This window comes from Epargyreus clarus, unplaced genomic scaffold (genome assembly GCF_041222505.1).
Source record: "Epargyreus clarus isolate Ecla_fem2 unplaced genomic scaffold, WU_Ecla_fem_2.2 ptg000003l, whole genome shotgun sequence".
In the NCBI taxonomy this organism is placed as follows: Eukaryota; Metazoa; Arthropoda; class Insecta; order Lepidoptera; family Hesperiidae; genus Epargyreus; species Epargyreus clarus.
In genome coordinates, this window is record NW_027332211.1 from 2521341 (window position 1) to 2543439 (window position 22099).

Genomic DNA, 22099 nt, shown 5'->3' on the forward strand with positions numbered 1-22099 from the left:
TCTACTAACATTAACTTATTTATTTCTTAACTAATACACTTAAAAGTACAATAACTATTTTTAACTTATATTTCCCTTACATAAATAAATAACAGTAATTACATCTTAATTTTATATAGTGTTATCTTAGTAATTATAATTATTTGGTGCTCAAAGTCTTCATGAAGGCAGTGGCGTGTCGCTTAGATGGTAGACATTGTCCGAAAGCTTCCAGAAGCAATGGTTCCTTTTCCACAGCTTGCCTACAATGAACAACTCAATTTTATGGGTGGATTAGCCAGTAGGGTTCGACTGGGGAGGTACCACCGCAACATCAATAGCTAGATACACTAGTACAACGCTGTTGTTTTTTGCTGGAAGGGTGTAGATGCCAACTGACTTATGCATCGGGCGACGATCTTAGTCTTCAAGAATGGCAATTCATCATATACCTTCAGGTAGAACATCTGTTCTGTGTAGATTTCGTCACAGATGTTAATAGGCGACATTAACCAATTATATCAGGTGGACTGCAAACTCGGCTACGAACCTTACGGATCACCCTCCTTTTTAAAAGAAGTTTTAAGTATACGGATACTCCCATGATTGCTACATTTCTATTTAATGAATATCTTTGGTAGCAGCGCACCTGTGACACCATAAGTTCTAAACTAAGAGCTATAAAGTAAAGTGTTTCAAGAGGAAAAGATAACCTGTAGTCATCTATCGACACTTTGCCATCTTTATCAATGTCGAGCTTCTTCAGCACCAGTTCCACCAGGTCCCGTACACCTTCATCTGGGTCTTCATCTCCAGGTTGTTTTAACAGACAATTCCTGTAGAAAAAGCGGTTATTTAAAACGAGAAGCGCCTTTTTATTTTGTCTTTCCAATCAGCTGATAATGGGCGTGTAATGTGTCAAAAATTGAGCCAATAAATTATAGTATATTTCAACGCATTTATAAATTCACATCAAGATATGAATAACGTTGTGGACTGCTTGTGTCCGTCATTATTAGTACACTCCGTCCCATTGCTGGGCACGGGTAATTTGCGGATGTGTAGACTTTGCTCACCTTTAATTACTTTTTAAAAGAAGTCTGAATTGTTTTAGCTGTGACGTTTTTCTATTTTAAGCAAATGATAAATCATTTCTAACTGGCACTTTGAACAATCATAATTAATCAGAAGTGTGCGTTTGGGTTCGAACCCCCGACCCCCGCTTGAAAGGTCGAGTTTGAAGCCAGCATGAGTGAAACTGTGAGAAACTGTCTATGAACATGGACTCACTTAAGCAAAGTAAACATCTCATCCTTAGTAATATAGCCGTCACCATTCAGATCATAGACCGCGAAGCAGTGGACCCGCCTCTCCTCATCCGTCCCTCGCAGCAGGATGCTCAGCCCATGGGCCCAGGTCTCAAACTTCAGGGCCCCTTCCCCTCCCGTGGGGCCCCTCTCCCACGTCAGCCATACTCGGTCGAGCACCGCCTCTTCAGTCACCAAGTCGAACGTGTTGTGCATTACATCTCGGAACGTGCATTGATCGATGCCCTAAAATTATGTGTTACCATTAATAATTCACATAAAGCTTAACAATGTATGATATACTTTATAATAGATTAGTAAATATAAATATAATATATTATATTCATACATTTGTTACAGTAGCGTTACACTAATTAATCATACACTTATTATTGTTAACAGCAGAATTAAAACCACTCAACAGAAGTACACTCGTACACTAATGTAATAATTTAGTAAAATACCATAATTACATCGATAATAATTATATTTATTTATAAGTAACAAAGTAATTTAACATGTTTACTTTCCGGGGATTTTATTTAACTGTTGGGAATAAGAACATCCCATGACTATCTTAAATTGTTTTTTTTATTGATGATTAATTGATTATATACATATTTAATTGGATCGATATTTTTTCAGCCTAAGAGATGCACGAAAACAAATTAATAATGATTTCCCTGATTTCCATTTTATTTCATAGACGTGTTTATGTTTATCTTATATATAAAATTCTCGTGTCACAATGTTAGTTACCGTACTCCTCCGAAACGGCTTTACCGATTTTCACCAAATTTTATATGCATCTTCAGTAGGTCTGAGAATCGGCTACTTTCTATTTTTCATACCCCTAAGAGATAACATTTTTATATTTATATCGCAACACAACATTTGCGGGTCAGCTAGTATCTTTATAAGTATGTTTTCTTAGATGATCTACTCGCTTGTGAGTTCGTTACTTATTGACCCTTAACACTACGCGAAAATAAATTGAAAAAGTCCAGATAATTTTTTTGTACGCGTGGTGGTTTTTGAAAATAGTAATTTTCTGAAAACTTTTTAATTTCCCTTTTTAAGGTGTTTTTACTTTAATTCAATAATAACGATCTTAAAAACTATATCATATGTTATATGTCAACAAAATTAACAATAACATTATTATTAGATATTTGTAATATATTAAATATTGATTGACATCTACGTTAAAATTTTATACTTATGTAGTTTTGACAACCCAGTAACACTATGATGGCCAGTGACGCCAATTTTTAGCAAAGGCATGCTCGACAGACAGCAACAAACCAGTTATGAAAGGATTTCAGCCAAATAAAGTAAGTACATAACATTAAAATTGACATCACAAGCAATAATAGGGTTGAGACAACGCTGTCTCGAAGGCGATATTAGAATTGCGTGCGTCTGTAGTACCTACGAGTATATACTACATGTCCCCGAATTTACGACTCCGAAGTTTTTCGACTAGATCAGCCTTCAGACAAGCTAAATGTGAACACTTTGTGAACTAAATGAACCAGAAAGACAACTGTTTCGGAAGTTTGCTTATAAAAGTTTAGTGTATCGTGGTATATTGCGAGTTATTAAGTAGTAGAAAGCATCAATTTTCGGTTTTATTCTTTACGAAACTTCTAAAAGAGTATTCTTTCTGAAAATATTTTTATAATTAGTTTTATGTTTATTTTAGAATACTGCATGAATAATTCGCCTGGTAATTACTTTTATAATTGTTTTTCAACTAGTTTCCTTATGTTATATGGTAATTAACTGTTTTTTAATCTGTAGGTTAAAGTAAATTAGGCACTCAATATAGTAAAGATTGCGTTTTAAAATGGCAGCTTTTGTATAATTATGTCACTCTCTCTCACATTATAGAGAACGAGTGTGAGACAGAAAAATGAAGCCATTCTAAATTATTTTTTTGCTAAATCAAGTTAGTGAATGCGCATTTATGCGCATGTATTTAGTAAAATACGACGTTTATTTAAGTATGCATTAGGTACACAATACACATACAGGTATCAAAAAAGTGTAAAACAAAGGATAACACAATTTCCTTAAAATAGAAGTTAAAACACATCTGTATATTTTTAAAGTTACTGCGCTGTTGTGAGTTGTTACGGTGCTATTCTGAACTTTAATGCGATTTATATCTGCGATTCGCGTTGAAGATTTCGCAAGGTTGCTCTACTGGACTTGTTACTCAAAATATATTGTATTCTGTTACACAGGGTATATTGTTATTTATTTTGTTCTAATACCAATTGACTACTGAATCTGATTAAACCTTGTTCATTCTGAGGAAGGAAAGAAGTTTTTGTGTTATACTTACATCTGTAATGTCCTAATTAAATGAGCGTTTTAACTCAATCTGATAAAACAATAAGCTTATCTGTCTTAACGCACTTCAGAATTATAGAGACATGTAAAAATGTATACATTATTAGTGAGGAAGAACACTTTTATATGTTAGAATTACTATACTGATTCCAAGTCAATTTTCAACATTTCAATCTGTTTTATGACGGCGGTGTTAGGTGCTAAAGCAATCGTAATTTATCGACCTAATAGTCAAAAAATATTAAAAATTAAACATGAACTATGTCAAATGTAGTTACGCGGAATCTTAACTCACATCTACTTTAGCAACCGGTTGTCCAATACTGCCAGTCGTGGGCACCGCTGTCTGGGCGGTTGTGACCAGTCTTCTGTACATCGTGTGCAATGCTTCCAGTTCGTTCCTGAAAAGAACACATATGTGTAGCTTCAAGAATGATTACTATTATGGACTTAATTACAGATGTCCATGGGTGAGTGATCACTTTTTTGTCTATGTACGTGTATTCTTAGAAAACTTCTTCGAATAGTTGAAAAGACCCAGAGGAATCTTATTTCATTCACAATATAAACTGTTGAATTTCAAACTTCCCGGAAAAAAACTTCAATGTCACATTTATAAAATACCTAAAATAACCAATATCAATATCCTTAATATTTTCATATTTACTAATTACACAACTTCTCACACATTCCGTATAAAGTTAAGATTCTTATATAATTACGTTAAAGTTCCGAAGTTAAGATTATTATAAAGTCTTATACTCGTATTAACGTCGCGACTGCACAAAAACTACACAATATTTCACAGACATGGCATTACCTAATCATCCTATTTTATTCAACTCACTTGCTAAAATGCGTGCTTCTGAACAACATTTCTAGTGTTTTTTCCTTCAACTTTCTGTGAGGCATTGTATCGGTACGTCTGCGCCCCGTAACGCGAAGCTATCAACTGTTGACGGTATAAACACAGGGTGGCTTTGGGGTGGAAAATGTAATCAAAGCTGAGACATAAACAGAAGACGAACAAATTACTTTTTGATTAAAGTTTCAGAATCCGAAATGAAATGTCTCTTTTCGCAATGTTATATGAAAAACTAAAGCGTCTTCGTGATTTACAAATACATTGTTTATAGGTCTCATAATGCTTAACGGTAATCGAACTCATAGAACTGAGTTACTTGGTCTAGCTGTCTGTACACACCAGCAATACATTGCATACATAGAATTAATTTTCAAATCGTTCATCGAATATTTTAAGGGGCTCGTTGAAAATTTAATATAACAATAAGTTTCATGAGTCCATAAAGGTTCAAAGAAAGACGGGCGGAAAAGTTAGCTAGAAATAAATTAAAACACGCAATGCATAACCGAAGTTTGTAGGTAATTTTTGATGACAGGCATGACTTTGAAATGTTCAGCCAATGTTGATAAGTCAAGCGTAATCGATAGATAATTATGTATTTTTAGGGTAGGGTATTTACTTATAACTTCGGTTTTTAAATTATTGATATGACTCTACATTATTATGCATTATGCATAAACCACATCGATAACAAATGAATCCCAATAATTAATTACAAACCTATGTAACAGCATAAAATACCTAGTACTTGTTAAAAACGTGGTACGGGAACATAAGTTAGTTACGGGAAATACAATTACAAGAAGTATTCCCAGTTAGGCGTCACAAAGTGTTTCCAGTCAACCAGAGGTAAGACAATGTTAGGTATTTGGAGTTAATTATATAAGTCTACGTGCGGCAGCGCTTTTGCAAGAAGTACACTTATCTGCTACTTCTATTAAAAAATAGAGAAAAAATGTAGGTCAGTGATCACTTATCATCAGATGCACTGCATACTCCTCGGTTACATACATTTCATAAAAAAACGAAAAGGAAAAATAAGCCATACATTTTTTCTACTTACTTATTAAACTTAGTATTCTTCAGCAGCATATCCACCACCTTCTGCTGCAGCTTGTTCGCAGGTAAGACGAGCTTGGTCTTAGGGCGGCGGGGTCTGGGCGGCGGCGCGGCGCGCTTCTCCGCGGCCGCCCGCCCTACGCTGAGGAAAAGGCGCACGCCACGGAGGGCGATGGCACTCGCTGCCATGCTTATCTGGTGCTGTGGTTTCTTGTCTCCCATTATCTGGTGAATATAAAATGTTAATTTATATGGTTGAAACAGCAACACAGTTCATCTATTGGTAACAGCACACTAGTACCCATGGACACCTGCGACCATCTCCGTTCAGAGCAGGTTCTACATGAAGCCGATCATGAATACGTTGCCACTCCTGAGAACTAATATGGTTTTCTCATTGGTCAGCCAGCATCCACACCATTCCACCGAAAGAAAAAACTGTCTAACGAAATAGGCGTAGCTGACTCTTACTCCTTTCAACAGCTTGATACAGCTGAAAATGGGTAGGAACTAGAAGAATTAATAGAAACTTTGCTTAAGTTTGATCGCCTTGTGGAGGTTTGAGCACTATAGTGTTCTGGTTTGAGGATGTGGTAAAGGAGACACCCTCACCTGCACGAGTTCTCCCAAATTAGTTCTTCTTACTTGTAAAAAAAATAACGAAAGTATATTATCATGTCGGTCCGACACGCAAAAGCATTACATCTCCAGACACCCAGAGACCTCCATATGAATTTAGATTTCTGTCTAGGGTCTGTGATTTATGGATTATATTTTATCTGTGCGTATGCACGATATGGTTACGTAGCTTTAGTGATAGCAATATAGTTGCTTATAAGACCTGCGAATGTACGACGGTTGATCGAATCGAATAGAAAGTTATTAAAGTCCAGCAATTTAATATTCGTTACGCTTCACGGAACATTTTATTATTATTGTGTCTATCTATCCTGTAGCTTTGCTCTTTTGGAGATATATTTTTTTATTTAAGTTGCAAATGAACATGCAGTCCTCCGGTAAGAGGTCACTGTTCCCCATGAACATAATAAAAGTAGATGAGGGAGTCCCGTGAGCACATCTGATGCTGATCACAAATGCGTCGGCCCTTCTGAGAACTAAGATGGTCCTGGCAAACGTTAGCCATTCCATTTTCCATTGAAAACACATTTTATCTACACGTGACCTTATTCATTAAAGTCAAAACTCATATCATATTTATTAAAAGTTTTAAATAATTACACTGAACTTCACTGTGCCCTAAAGTTAGTTCATTATCATTGGAAGGAATAGTTACTGTTGTTTTAACCCAGTTTACCGGAATGCAAACTATTGTTCGTGGTGGTAATGTAAAGTAATTACCTAGCGATTTGTAGTAGCTCCAAATTTACCACGTTGAGGTTTAAATTCAATCTATTTTGTTAACTATTGCCATAGTTAAGTTAAACCAAGGATATATACAACAGGTAAATTGTTTAGGAAGATTAGTTAGTTGGTTTGCTGAAACTATTAAATTGGTCTAAACAATTTCGGCGACAATTATTTTTATGATTATAAAAAAAAACTTTGTATTCAACTATTTAGGGCTAACACGTTACGACGTCGTGTCAACTAGTAGGTAATTGAATAGACACCAAATGATAAACATATTTCCTATGCTCTCAAGCATCACTGAAACATATTCAAAGGTAGATAAATATTATGAAGTCAATTTGCAACTGCAAGTGGAGGCAAATTCATAATTGTATTCCTATAAAAGTTTGTTGCACTTTGGGAGTCTATTTCGTTAGTTCGTTTAAGTGAACTAGTCAGGCGGTTCGTGCCGTGGCGGCTTCCGCACGAAGTGTTCGCAATATCAGTTAATTGTGTGCTGACTAACTATGCTTCCACTTACACGAACATTGTAACTTTCTTGAAATAAGGAACGTTCTCGAAATTACTAGATGGGTATGGGCATACGTAAGCATGTCTTTTCTTTTTTCAGACTCCTATTGCATGTTATTTTTTGATTTGAGGTGTAAGAAGCTTATTGAAAAATTGTTATTGTTTTGTCCTCTCTTATTTTTTTTTTACAAATAGCTTGATTGATAATGACTACCTATTTAACCGAACCTATAAAAACTCGTATCTCTAAGTAGTCTTGCTTGTATTATAGACATATTATCTGAACCACGTAAATAAATGAGAGAAAGCAACATAGCTATACATAACACGAAAAATGTGAAACAATTACTTTACTGAAGGGTAGTTGAAACAGCAATAACAAAAGCAATTTTATCTTCAGATATGCCTAAGGATAGATGGGTCGCGTGGCTATCTCTGACAAATGAAACAATCATAAATAACGGCATCGTACGCAAACGATTGGGACCAGATGGGTATCGCAATAATACATTATGAGAGTTATACATTTGAAATGTAATTTTCCGGAATTGGTACGTACGTACGGAAACTATTTTGTTTGATTTTTTGAAATTGGATTAGCAAGGGAAACGACTGCGTGGTTACTATGTCTATCTTTATAATAAAAATGATTATTTTTTGTTTAGACACTAATAATTATTAAAATAATTAATACATATACTACGGTATATTTCTTCTCACTTGCACTGTTTGTCGCCAAGGCCGCAAGTAGTCGTAGAAATTTAATTTTATAAAAATTGCTTTAAAAATGTAGAAAATCAAAATTGTTCTATGTTTTCCTTCATCGAAAAAGCAAGTGAAAATTATTTTACGTATACATAAATAAATTCAAACTTCAGTTACCTTATATTCAAAGACTTTGTAGCGTAACCCATCTATAAAATCTTTTATATTATTATTAAAAATGTAATTCTATCGTAATGTTTATTACTATTGAATTTAATTCTAATCAATATTCCTAAATAAACCAATTTTCTGTTTGATTTGGATGGACTTCGTGCAACGTTTTTCAGAATTCACACTTTTCAGTGGCTCACTAAGTTCAATCATATAAGGTCGCGTGCACATCACTGTCATTTACATTCAGATGCAAGCGAGCATGCATGCCGTGCGTGCATAGATCTTATCTAACACCAAGAACAACCTCGTACTACAGTTACTATATTACCTTTAATAAGGGCTAAGGAATATTTCGATGTAGAGGTATGGGAAGATCGAACGTATAAGCATAGGGTTCCGTAACTATCAGCAATATATATTAGCCTCAAATTTTTGTTTGTTGATGTCGCCTTATATAGCCTGTAGTCTGTTTCTCTGTCCCTATACTACAAGTAATTTACTCGTTAATTTCGTATTGTAATATAAACGAAATCTATGAATATAGTTGTATTTTAGGAAACGCTGCGATGGTAATATTAGTAGCAAAGTAGGCAGGGGTGTCTAATTTATTCAATTACCACCTTAATAATTATTCTCTGTTAGCATAGAATTTATGTTGATCAAATTTGGGGCTACAAGACTACAAAAAGTTCGTTTTTGAGCAATTAAGGTGTTCATTAATGCCTAGAAAGTTAGCTCGTGCTTACGAACGTTACTTAAATATCGAATATTATTCATTAAATAAATCTTGAAAATTAAATTATTATATTTTATAAAACTAAATAATTATGCTTAATACTTTGTGTATGAAGATTAATTGACTAAACTGGCAATAAAATCAATATTACAAGCATTTAATTAAAATACAGTGTCTAAAAAATGTGGTTTATTCAAATTTACTTGTGTAGGTTAAAAATACTTAGTAAACTGTCACACAAGTAGTTATTGTGAAGAATGTAAGACAGTTTCGTGCCGTTGTCTGTCGCACACTACAAACTATGGTACAACAAGACTACTTACGTCGCTGTCCCCTATTTACCACCACACACCCTTGCAAGTACAGTCATATACATATAGGTAGAAATGTTAACTTTATGATTTATAGAGTTAGCGGCGCGTAAGGAGGCGTACGAAACGTACCTACGTATTGGCGTTGCTAGGCTACCGATTCTGTCGTATCGAATATTTGGATGTGTTACGTAAAGAAAATATTGTAGGTACCTTAAGGGTTACATAATAGGTCAAGTAAGCTACGGGCTTAGTATGAACTCTTCGGATAGAGGTCTTTATCTTTGCGAGTTGTGTCAGAAGATAAAAAGCAAAAGACTAAGGGTTAAAGGTAAAACGTTAATGAAAATAGTACATGCGAAATGGAAACTACGGTTCGGCCTACTTTTAGCTTCATTCAGGCTTAAGCACACTACACATACACCGACTCCTAAAAGGTATTCGTAGAATGTCTTTTGTCGTCTAAGAACATTTGTAGGGTTAGTGGAATATCTACTTTACGTATTGCCAGCTTTACAGTAATGCACCTTTTGCATAAGCTCAGTTGTTGAAAAAGAAAAAGAAAAAACAAAAGCTGCTTCTATGGCTCCGACACAAACAGCGAGAAAGGCATAAAGCAAATTTTAAATCACTTGAGAATAACCTTAGGTAATAATTCCTGAAATCCTTTAGTAGTAGAAAATTCTGGCAATTAGTAGTACCTACCTAAGCATTAGTGCACATTTTTTGTAGGAGTATTAGATATCGATATTTACATTGAGTAGTAAATGAGCTAGCATTCCACCGATAGTAAATGGTCATTGCCACTGTTGGAATATAGCAAAAATCCAAGCCTTTCATAATGTACAATATTCAAGTAGGTTGTATATGATAAAGTTGGCAGCTGAAAAACATATATTTTACTTCTTCTGATTTGTCATTCTGTCAATGAATCGATATAATAAAAAGTATCTTTTTGGAGTGAATTTTATTTTATTATATTTCATAGTTTATTTTCTCCTGTGGCCATTTCCCAACAGCCACCCATGGAAATCCTTAATATAGAACACGTTCTACCTGAAGTCGTTCACAGATACCTTGCCACTTTAAAGAACTAAGGTAAAGTCCTAGTTAAAAATAATCATGTTCAAAGAACGGTTTCATAAACAAAAGTGATTTTCGAGGAAAATGAACAAAACTGATTCAACTTCGCAGCGCTTTGATCGACACTCCATTAAAAGTTCATCAAAGTGCAGTCGATAAAGATTGGTTCAAACGTACGAGTAGATAGATGATTTATGGGGAAAGCAAAATCCATTTGATGTTAAGTGACTACAAAGGAAAATAGGCCACGCAGCGACACACGAATGAGTTGATCGATTTATAATATTTAGTATTATAAGTAGGTACTACATTAATAAAAAAAATCTAATCTAAATTAATACGAATGTTTCTAAATCTACATAATATTTTCTTGCAAAATACGCGAAAATGCAAAAGAAAGCGAAAATGTTAACGCATAAAAGTGCATTCCAAGCCTAATGAATCGAACATAATGTAAATGTAGGTAAGTATTTTAGTAAGCATTGTCTAAGATTTCGCGTAAAAATAACATAGGCAGCTATGTCTAATGTCTATATTTTGTTTAAGGTTAACAATATAAATGGATACTAAACGATCAATGTAGTCATAGAAATAAAATATAATTGACGTAGTTGTTACGGGTTGGTAGAAGAGCAATAACAAATAGCGATATGGTCTGGTTGCAAATATGTAACTATATTGCTATTTATTTAGTTATTTATTTATTTATTTTATTGATCTAATTAGAACGGCCGAGGCCACTTACACTAACTAGACAGATCTAACATACAGACAACTCACAGAACTCCAAGCATATAGACATGATCAGCTTCCAGTCATCAGCAAGCACATCACAGTTCAGATAATGATCCATGAGCGCGTTCAATGTCGCAAGTGTGCGCGAAACAGGTGATTTAGCGCGCGACACAGTGCGGGAAGGCGGAACCACAAATAACTTGTGCTTTCGGCTTCGTTGATAATTGTCTGGGACAAATATTCGGCAAAGCTGATTGTGAAGTTCCTGCGCCTCAACAGCAATATGTAAAATCTTGCACATAATTTCAATTTGGTTGAGGTTTCTACGGACCTCTAAAGAATTAAACCCTAAGTGACCCAAGAGGAATTTAGTTGGGTACAGATACGGGTAGTAACCGTATTCTCTTTTGTAGAGAAATCTAAGGAACGTTTTTTGCACTTTTTCCAAAAGGAGAATGTATTTGGCTTGTTGTGGGTTCCAGACACTAGCGCTTGTTTCTATTTTGCTACGTACAAGTGCATAATAAAGAATTTTTATAACTCTGTTGGAACGGAGGTCTTTCGCATTCCTTAGGACGAAGCCGAGTCGAGCGAATGAATCCTTATGCTATATATCCTAATGCTGGACTTGACTGTTTCCCACGTCAGGACATTTTCTTTCATTTTCGGATTATTATCTAAGTTATGCAGGTGTTAATTAACTATACCTATTTTTACTCGACAAACCGTACTATATTGTCTGATAACCAATGAAAGAATACTAAATCTACATTTCTATAAAAGGATAGATACAAGGAGATACAGATACAAGGAGAATAATCTCACACAGGCAGTATGAAATTTATAGCGGTGCCAAGAACAAAATTGGGATAAAAAACATTGGATCGGTTTTAAGCAATATATTTCTTTCTTTCAAAGTAAACTGAAGAAAAACTTTTTTTTTTATAATTATACCTAAACGAAGAGGCAGACGGGCTACCTGATGGAAAGTAGTCACCGTCGCCTATGGACAGTTGCAACACCAGAGGAGTCGCCAGTGCATCGCCGGCTTTGGAGGAGAGCTCTTTTTATACCTTTTTTGAAGAGCCCCATGTCATAGCGCTCCGGGAATCCTCAGAAGGAGGTTCATTCCACATCTTGCACGTCCGTGGCAAGAACGTCCGTGCAAACCGAACCGTGGAGGACCGCCACGAGTCCAGTTGGTGTGGATGGAACTTCATCCTTCGGCGAGTGGTGCGATGGAGGAATGGTGACGCAGGCACCAGGTCAAATAGTTCCTCAGAACACTCACCATTGTAAAGCCGGTAGAAGACGCAGGAAAACCCAGGTCCCCCCGCAAGCTTAAAGGTTCTAACCGATAGGAGGTCCTGGGGTTGTTGACGATTCGGATCGCGCGTTTCTACACGAAGTCAAGTGGGTTAAGTTGGTATTGGGGCGCCCCTGCCCAGAGATGGGAGCAGTACTCCATGTGGGGTCTCACTTGTGCCTTATACAACAGAAGGAGTTTCTCGGCAGTGAAGTACCGTTTCGCTCTGTTTAAGACGCCCAGCTTTTTTGACGCCAACTTGGCTTTAGCGTCCAAATGAAAATTAATTACATATGAAATAGTATTATTATAAAAAAAAAAAAAATTACATACATACATTTACGTGTTCATTATGTAAACAAGCTAACTTTTATGTGGCTACTAACGCCATCTCTTAATAGTTACTCAAACAATTTCATTGTGGAAGACAAAAAAACCTTTAATGGAAATAATAACTTAAATTTGTAATATAATATTCGCTTCACTACCAATTTTATGATGTATTTACTCTAAAATAAATTAATTAATTATTGATTTTCCTACTTTTAATATGACTTCAAAACGAAAAAGTTATCGACATTACGTTGTCACTGCCAATGTCAAGTGCTGTCAAAACGCGACAATGTAGCGAGTCGTCAAACTCAAAAATCAAACGAAAATGGAAACAACGGGAGTTTGTTGATATCCGGTTGCTGTGTTTCAAGTTTCAAAGCCTTAATTACGAAATGAATGATAACTTAGTGCATTTGTTGTGAACAATAGTGGTGTGGTGTGACAAAACAATTTTGAGGTATTTTAGTGACAAATAAGGAAAACCTCTGAAGCCTTATTAGGAGCGTATGTTTTTTTATCGAATCCTGTTGTAAATAAATTGGACAGTTAGCTTATTTCGGAAGGAAAATAGGTGAGTCAATTTTTTTAAATCTGTTTTATATTTTATTATCTAAAAAAATTTATTTTTTGTAAGACCATTATTAAAATTTAACATTGAAAAAAATATTGATACATAAATAAAATTAGATTCTATGAAATAAATGATAGATTGTCGGTATTTACTTTTTTCATAGATTAGAATTAACAAAATCTGAACAGTACAGTATAAAACTTCTAAGAATTAAAAATATGTGTTACATTGCTCTGTACCCAACCATGGGATATGGGACCATGGGAGATTGTTGACAAATAGGAATCCTAAGTTGTGAAGCAGTGATATCCTAGTACTTTTAAATTTGGCCTCAATATGTAATGTTTTAATCCTAGACACAGACCTCTGATAAATCAGTATAATGTGTATATTGAATATCATGATCTTTTATTGAAGGTGGTAGAACTTTTTGCAGTTTGACTTCAGCGGCACCATTGCCACACCTATTTCTGCCTAATAATAGTAGTTTTAAAGGCTGCTGTGTTCTGGTTTACAAGGTATGGTAAGGGAAACATACCACAATTGACCAGCATAGCACATAGCGGTCTAAACCCTTCATATGGATACTAATCTGTTCTACATAAGAGTAAAATCCTACCTGAGGTGAACCACAGATACATTTCTGCCCATTTAAACTTTACATTTCTGCCCATGAGAACTATACTCCAGCCAAATTGGAAGAAGAATGTTTACCAACAATCGTCGCTTAGCAACCGATAACGGGCATATAACAATAACCTTTTTTCATTAGCACAATTTATTAATGTATAATATTATGTAAAATAAAAGAAAATTTCCGTTATTTTCTATCCTATTCTATATGTTATAGGCAAACTCCGAAGCTCCGGCGCTCCTAGGTTGGACTGGTCAATCCTCAGGTCAGCCTGAATGACTTAGTCAAAGCCCAAACAAATGTAAATTTTCGGCCTTTGACTAAACAATTTTCGTCAAACCTGGGAGAGACTAATTTGGTCAGGCAAACGTCAAAACACAATTTTATTAAACCGGGGTTTGACGAGTCAAACTCCGATATAGGTATGAAGTGTCTTATCTTCGTATATTTGGAAGCATTTTATCATTTAAGCAGCTTTCAAGTCTTAAGAACCGCTTAACTCTGCCAGTTCTGACACCTGATTGGTCAGCTTACGTGATTTTCACTTTTTTATATTTGAGATGCTTTGAGAGAATGCCGTGTGGCATTAGGCCCACCTTTTGTACGATGTGCAATAAAGTGTAAAATAAATAAATAAATGCTTTGGAATATACGGAGGTTAGTTTGTAAGATTAGGTATAAAAAAATAACATTTTTAAAATTTTGATGTTTATTGTTTTAATAATTAAAAAATACCTAACCTAACCTAACCTAACCTAACCTAACCTAACCTCACTCATCTTCAATTTTACACAATTACACGCCCGCACACTCAATGAACGAACATGAAATGACAAAACAATCGGTCGGAACACCGCGAGAGACATTATGAACCTGTTTAAACATGTTCAGATCAACGTTTGACCGAGTTTTGCAGTCGCTTCTAGGATTGACTAGGCCAAAACCGAAACAGAATAATTTACTTTCGACGTTTGACTGAAAAGTTAGGAGCTCCTGGGTTTGACTAAAAATACTTCAGGCAAAGGGCGAAATTGAAATGTATTTCGGGGATTGCCTGATGGCTTTGGCCAAACCTAGGATAAACCAGTCCTTCCGCGAAGAGACTGTGTATCGGACTTTGACTATAACATATACACTATACCTAATGTCTGGTTTGAATTAAATATTGTGAATAAATATTTGACCTTGAGTTTAATTAGATTTCGAGAATAATCTCGCAAGATATATTTTAAATCAGCATTTAAATGCGTATTAAGTGAATTTATACAATTTTCTTAGATATTATGCTGTGTGATATTCTATTTTAATCAGAATGAATAAAATAATGTAATTTAGAGTAATGGTAGTTTAATATCCTCCATGGCAATATGTACACGTCTCGTATTTGGACTCTAAGAGAATAAATAGACTGTAAGTTAGTAAATACTCTATTCCCAGAGTAGATTGGAAAATAAAATTGAAATTGGTTTAGTAGTAACTAAAAATAAAAATAAAAACTTGGAGTTTTGTACATATTTATTTAGCTATTATTACATGTATGAACGGGTTAAAATGATTAAATTAAATAGCACAAATTACAAGTATGTAATACATCATGTAAAAATACAAATCCTTAAGGTTTTTTGGCCGCCCATTATAGATTTTGAATAAGACTCCTGAAGAAATTTCGAAGGTTAGTCCAGTTAGTACTTTTATATATAAAAAGAATGCAGATATTAGTAAACTCCAGATTGTAATTATTATAGTTTGTAAGAGTCTTGTTCAAAATTACAGACATGTTGTTATTATTCATCAAATTTACGTCAAACGGGAATTACATCAAACGGGAAAGAATACCATCATAAATAAATTATTAATCTTCTTCATCACTGGCAGAACTTGATGGACTTGTTGAACTGTCTGTCACTCGAATAATAAAATTGTCAATTACATTATCTGAAATGCCGTCAAGTTCTGCCATTTTCTTTTCCTCTTTAATTACATGATTGACACATTGTTGCCATGCCGCAGAAGTTATAGATTTAATTGCTTCACTTAATATTTTTTTTAAATCAATTATTTTAAATGTTTTGTTTTTTTCTGCGACATGGCCTTTTACTTGGCCCCATATCAACTCGATAGGATTTAATTCGCAATGGTACGGTGGTAATCTTAATACCTCAATGTTGTGCTGCTTCGCCATTGTATCGCATACAAATGCTGAGTATTTTTCCCGTTCAGGTGTTACCAAGTCGATAAGCTGTGCTTTTATCATCTCTGCTTGGAACGAGATACCTTTTTCTGTTAGCCAACTTTGTATGTCTTTTTTAACCAATTCATAGAAGGAACTCGTTCCAAGCGTCGAGAATGATATGGGGCATTGTCCATTACAATTATGGAGTTTGGTTCTAATTTTTCTAGAGTTCTAGAGAACCACTCTTCAAACACCTTCGAGTTCATCTCTCTATGATAGTCGCCTTCACCTTTTTTACTTTCGAAAATTAAGTCTGCGTTTTCCACAAATCCATCCTCGTTACCTATAAAAAAATGATAAATATTAAAATGTGAAAAGTACATGTAGCAGTCTAGTGATCATATATTGACTATATGGCATAGAAACTATACTTTTACGTTAACCTGATTAGCTATGCATGAGTTTATTTTTTTACAAAACTTTTTTCAATTCCATGATAACACACATCTAAAATTATGTGATCTTAAGCTAACAATATTAGGATGATAACATACCAATGTGTACAACTATCAAGCGCTTCCCTTTTCCCGATGGAGCTTTCAAGCCAGTTGAGAGTCCCTCCTGATAGGCTTGTCGAGCAGACTCAATGGAAAGGTCTTGCCATATTTTACTTTTTGTATGTCCTGAAACCAAATAATATATTATTGCTTTAAATTATTTTAATATAAATAATTTTATACACAGTGTGTGCCAAAGATGTGATAAAATATTGATTATGACATTTAAATTCTACTTATTAATAATAATTTATATGGTTACTGTTTAAATAAAGATCAATAAGTATACAGAAATGATTGATTCTATATAAAAAATAAGTTAAAATTGTTTATGTACCTTCGTTAACCCAAGTCTCATCCAAATAATAAATTTTGCGTCTTTGTTCTCTCATCCTTAACATTTTTTGAAGATAATAGAAGCGCCATCGCACAATTTCTTCCTTTTCAATGAGAACACTTCGTCTCAAATATTTAATCTTTAGTTTATTTAAAACTTTTTGAAAGGTAGTTCTTTTAAAGCTTGGTAAGCTGTCGTCCTCGTTCACTAAATTTAAAACTTTTTCAATTGTTGGTGGATCGTTATCAAAGAATAACATGTGCACCTTCCTACGAATTCCACTCAAGGTCATATCGTCCAATTTGTCCATTATTGTCCCCTTTTTAGGAGCTGGAGTCGGTGACGAAACTCGTTTATGAGTTCGATATTCTTTTATTATTCGGTACACAGTACTCAAATGTACGCCGGCAGTTTCTGCAGTTTTTTTTGCGACTTCTTTACTGTATATAAAACTATCTTTTGGCCACATTTCTTCGATAGTTTTATAAATGTTACATATAACTGTTTTCTCCGAGGAACTGAGTGTACACCTCGCTCGTTTCTTCTTTGGAGAAGAAAACTTCTGCAGGCCACTCGGACCCGGTTGGGAATCACTCATTATAACAAGAACAACAAAATAAACAAAACGAAACAAAAAAAAACTCAACAAAATAACAGAACAACACTATAACAGGAATATTTAACAAACAAATAACAATGGATAACAGAGATATTAACACGCACAATACTCGTAAATACTCGTAATCGTAAGCAGCCATGTTGTAAACATCATTGTAACACGACCAAATTCGGAGAGTGCGTTTCGTTATAGCTAAGCAGTCAATGTAAACAAAATGTTTTTTTTTGTATTTGTAACAATGAACTATTATTATAAAGTTATATTTAAAATATTATACATTAGTATAAATAAAATTATTTTCAAATAATAATTTAATCATATACTACGAAAATAGTGGATAAATTAAAATGTCAGCTTACACTTCAAAAAATATTATTTGCTACTTTAAATAAAACGAAACGCAATTGTGTTTTTTAAATAGTCGGATTATAAAGCAATTATTATGCAGCTAATTTAAAATGAAGCAGTAAAAGTGGGGTTGTAAAGAAATTTACGTACTCTTTTTTTTTGATGGACTGTTTCGATTTTTCAAAATCGTAACCAAAAGTTCTTATTACCTGGCATACGCTTATTTACAGGGTTTTCACTTACTTACTGATAAGGATATTTTATTCATCTTTGTCTACACGCAACAATATGAAAGTTGTGAGAGTACTTTGCATGTAATAAGGTATAGAAATAATGGATACAATTTAATTGTGAAGTTTTTTGCTGAATTAAAAATGAAAACAAGGATAATAGTAATTTTTACAGTACCAAAATTTTGATGACCCTAATATCGGTTTGTTTACATGAATTCTCTTCGCATCGTGGCGGAGGTATAAGTCTAAACAACTTCTGCTCCTACTCCTTAAATGAAAACAGTGAAATACTTAACTAAGATATAAACAAGTGTAGCGGTGGTGCCTCCTAAGTGAAAGGACTTACTGATATAGACAATAATTAAAAATTCAACACAATATTTATGCTTTTCCAAATATCAAACTATCCCATACATACAAACATCCTCTAGAGGTAAAGAGGATGTAATTATGTAGTAACAAATTTAAACCTAAAAAACTTAACTGCTTCATAATAATAAACTAAAGCATTAATTAATGTAGTCTATGTCACTCCCACAGTTTAGTCTTATCCAATTTTTAACATTTATGTTAAAATCTATCAAGCTATTTGGGCTGTATAATGACAAATACATAAATACATATACTCCATAAACATTACCCTCTGCATTAGGCATTATAGTATATAATTATAATATATAATTAGGCATCATAAAATTAGTGTTAAATGTTGCTGTATTCTGGTTTGAAGGGTGCAGTAAGAAAGACATACTTTTCTGAGGCGATCCAGCTTAGTCCTCAGGAGAAGTAGCGCATCTGTGGCCAACCTCAGGTAGGAATATCTAATCCTGTCTGGGGTTGTGGATGTCCATGGACAGCAGAAGCCCCTTACCATCAGTTGAACTACATGGTCACCTACTCCTATAGTTAAAAAAAAAGGCAAAAACAAATTGTAAGGTTTCCTTTGCAGTCGGTAAATGGTTTACTTTTGCTATATACAGAACATGCATTGAATAATAATTATGATGTATATTTGTATGTCCACTACAGGTAACAATTTTACTGTCATTATGAAGGCAAAATTGTTTTAAAATTGCTTTTTAGATCTCTTTAATAACACTTAAATGACTCCTCAAGTGACGATAAATAGAACATGTTTAATTGACTTGTCTGACTGAAAATACCAAGCTATAAATCAAACAAGGCTATGCAAAGCTATATAAAATTAGCCTTATATGGTTTACATAATATAAGTTTAATTTATTTGTATATTCTATAATTTTCATCATTTGAAATGTTTGCTTATAGCATAGATTAGTTATGGCTTATAATAAAAATTCGTTAAATTTAAAATGAAATTCATTATTTATTTGTGCATTTACACAAAAATTGAATCCTGTAGAACCCTTTCAGTGTCAGCTCACTATCACCACTATCAGATAGTGCTTCTGAAAAAGGCACTTATACTTTAAATGTATTTTTGTTAAATAAGTACCTTAAAATATCATAACATGTAATATGAATCCATGAATTATTCAAAATTCCAATCTACAATAATATTGTAGATTGGAATTTTGAACTACAGGAATTCTTTCATTAGAAAGAAATATAATGACGTAATATAAACATATCTTTGCAACTAATAAAAACATTATTGAAGGTGAATATATTTTTATACTTATAGTACTAGAGAGTCCTTAATTGTGTTTGGCCCAACATGAATTTTTATACTCCTTTAGTTTTCGGTACTAGTTTTCTATAGAACAAGGACCTTATACATACAGGCTGACAGAACACTGCATCTGGTCTATCTTACGCAAAGTCAGGGCTATCAAGGATGTTAATTTCTTTAAGAAAAATTATAACCTACTAATTCGATTGTAAATCTAACGCTAAAATGTATCGTTTCTTAGCTATATAAATATATGACGCGTCAAAAGAAGTTGTTGAATGTAGGTACACCACCTTGTTTTGAAGTTGGTTTACGATGCGCCAGCAAAAATTGCTTACAGCTTTGTCTTTCTCCTGGTTTTACATAACAGTTCATCATTGATACTATTCAATATTTCTAATTTGAAGAAAGACCTAGCTGACAGATGGGATATACGATAGATAGAACTTACTTGTAGTCTTAAATTACGATATGTGTGAAACTCGGTAAGTAGTTATACGATACTTACCGAGTTTCGATTCGCGTTTTAGAGATTGCATAGATGCAACCACATCTTGGCGAATAGATGATCTCGATAGCTATATCTAAATTGCATTATTAATACTATCCGTTTTATGGGTTCTTTTACTAAAGTCGCCGATGCATAAAGTAGCTAATCTGTTGTGGCCCCCGTTAACGTCTACATTGACTGGCCATAACTATTGCAATAAAACAGTGTAAAAGATACGGTGTAAAAGAAATAGCGGTGACGTGTAAAAGATACGGTGTAAAAGTATTAGCGGTGACGATACCAAATAAATCTAACTATACGGGGTGTCGCCTCTGACCGATGAAAAAAGTAAAACAATTACCTATGTAACTATCTAAGATTGTGCACCTAGCAACCCTATTTTACCAGCTAAACCTGTACGGGGCATTAACGGTCCTTGATCCCGCCGTGATTGCTCCCGTCCAGGCGAGATACACTTAAGCTCACTTCGATATTACTACGCTATCTACCTGTAATCCTAGACTATAATATGCGCGCTAAGCACTAGCTTTTTACTGCCAGTAATTGATTGTAATTGCTAAGCAGGTTGTATAACATCTGTTTAGTGGATCTTCAGCGGTTTTAATATTTAATTGTGGGTCGTTTTGCAGTCTTAAGTCATGGAATTAGTATATTGTAATTATTTAACAAGATCTATAAGATACTTTCCGGGGAAAAGTACTTTCTGTTACTCCGGGTGGAGTTCCTGTATCCGAAATCTGAATCTGAAGGCAAAATTACTTTAGTAGCTTCGAATTTTGGTCTGTAAAAACAGACGAACAGGTTTTTTTTTAAATACGTTGTGCTACATTTTTAAATCGCGAAAGTGGCTTTTAAATATAGAAATTCTTCTTTTTAGGGTTCCGTACCCAAAGGGTAAAAACGGAAGCTTTACTATTACTCCGCTGTCTATCCATCTGTTACAGGGCGCTATATCTAATAGATAGAAACTTGTTTTTTTTACAGAGTATGTAATATGCGGCCATTTTAATTTGTAGATGTATGAATATATACGCTCTTTTGTTTTTAAGGATACACATCCTCACATGCCCAGCGGCATGTACTAGGTTAAACCTGATTTAAAGGGAGACCCGATTTCACCCTATTATTGAATAGGTTTATAACGATTCCCCTTTAAAAGGCACGTGTTCTATATTTCAAGCTCAAAGTAAATAAAGCCCAGCTCAAACACGACTGCACATAAGCTGTCATTGGACAGCATGTGACCCAGTTTCCGGGACCGCATCAGCCAACGCGGTCACTGCGGTCAGGGTCATTTTATTCGCATGCATTCAATTTCGGTCTTTTGAACTGTTTTCTATGAGCTGACCTGTGACCTGTGACCTGTTTCCTGGTGTTTTTAGAAATAGGGATTAGGTAATAGTCTTGTTTCTTTAAAGGATTTTAAATATGTTTTGTGTAGATACGCAAATCTACGATTGCTACGCATACTGTGTTCATACATAAATAAAATTACAAAAAGACTTATTTTAAGATATAGATCTGTAAGTACTGCTGTATTTTGTACTAGGTGTACGTCGTTTTTTATAAGATTGAAGTAGTTAGGAAGCATGCAGTTGCCAAATGATAAGGGGTCCTAGTCGACGATGAGTAT

General features: G+C 34.3%; 2 protein-coding genes and 1 long non-coding RNA gene across 3 annotated transcripts in view; 1 reads left to right on the forward strand and 2 right to left on the reverse strand.

Annotated features, from left to right (window-relative positions):
- Positions 1–21: 21 nt before the first annotated feature.
- LOC140748692 (calaxin) lies at positions 22–9495 on the reverse strand. Its single transcript, XM_073081547.1, has 6 exons — positions 9388–9495; positions 5573–5793; positions 3940–4045; positions 1270–1532; positions 693–815; positions 22–242 (listed from the first exon to the last, which is right to left on the reverse strand). Exons 2-6 carry the CDS (start codon positions 5788–5790, stop codon positions 140–142), a joined length of 813 nt encoding a protein of 270 aa, XP_072937648.1. The 5' UTR covers positions 5791–5793; positions 9388–9495; the 3' UTR covers positions 22–139.
- A 3637-nt stretch (positions 9496–13132) lies between these two features.
- The window catches only part of LOC140749972 (uncharacterized), a 109379-nt gene continuing 100412 nt past the window's right edge, over positions 13133–22099 (forward strand). Inside the window, exon 1 of the mRNA XM_073083254.1 lies at positions 13133–13403. The gene's annotated coding sequence lies outside the window, so the exon portion shown is untranslated. The remainder of the gene's footprint in view (positions 13404–22099) is intronic.
- LOC140749959 (uncharacterized) lies at positions 14083–17234 on the reverse strand. Its single transcript, XR_012103143.1, has 4 exons — positions 17105–17234; positions 16765–16893; positions 15166–16553; positions 14083–14240 (listed from the first exon to the last, which is right to left on the reverse strand). It is a non-coding gene; the product is annotated as an uncharacterized LOC140749959 (long non-coding RNA).

Bases quoted from the DNA above. Each gene is read 5' to 3' on its own strand.
- LOC140748692 (XM_073081547.1), bottom strand. From the start codon at position 5,790: ATGGGAGACAAGAAACCACAGCACCAGATAAGCATGGCAGCGAGTGCC. The intron at 4,046-5,572 runs GTAAGTAGAAAA...TGTTCTTTTCAG, and splicing joins AAGAATACTAAGTTTAATAA to GAACGAACTGGAAGCATTGC. The intron at 816-1,269 runs GTGAGTCCATGT...CTTTTTCTACAG, and splicing joins GAGATGTTTACTTTGCTTAA to GAATTGTCTGTTAAAACAAC.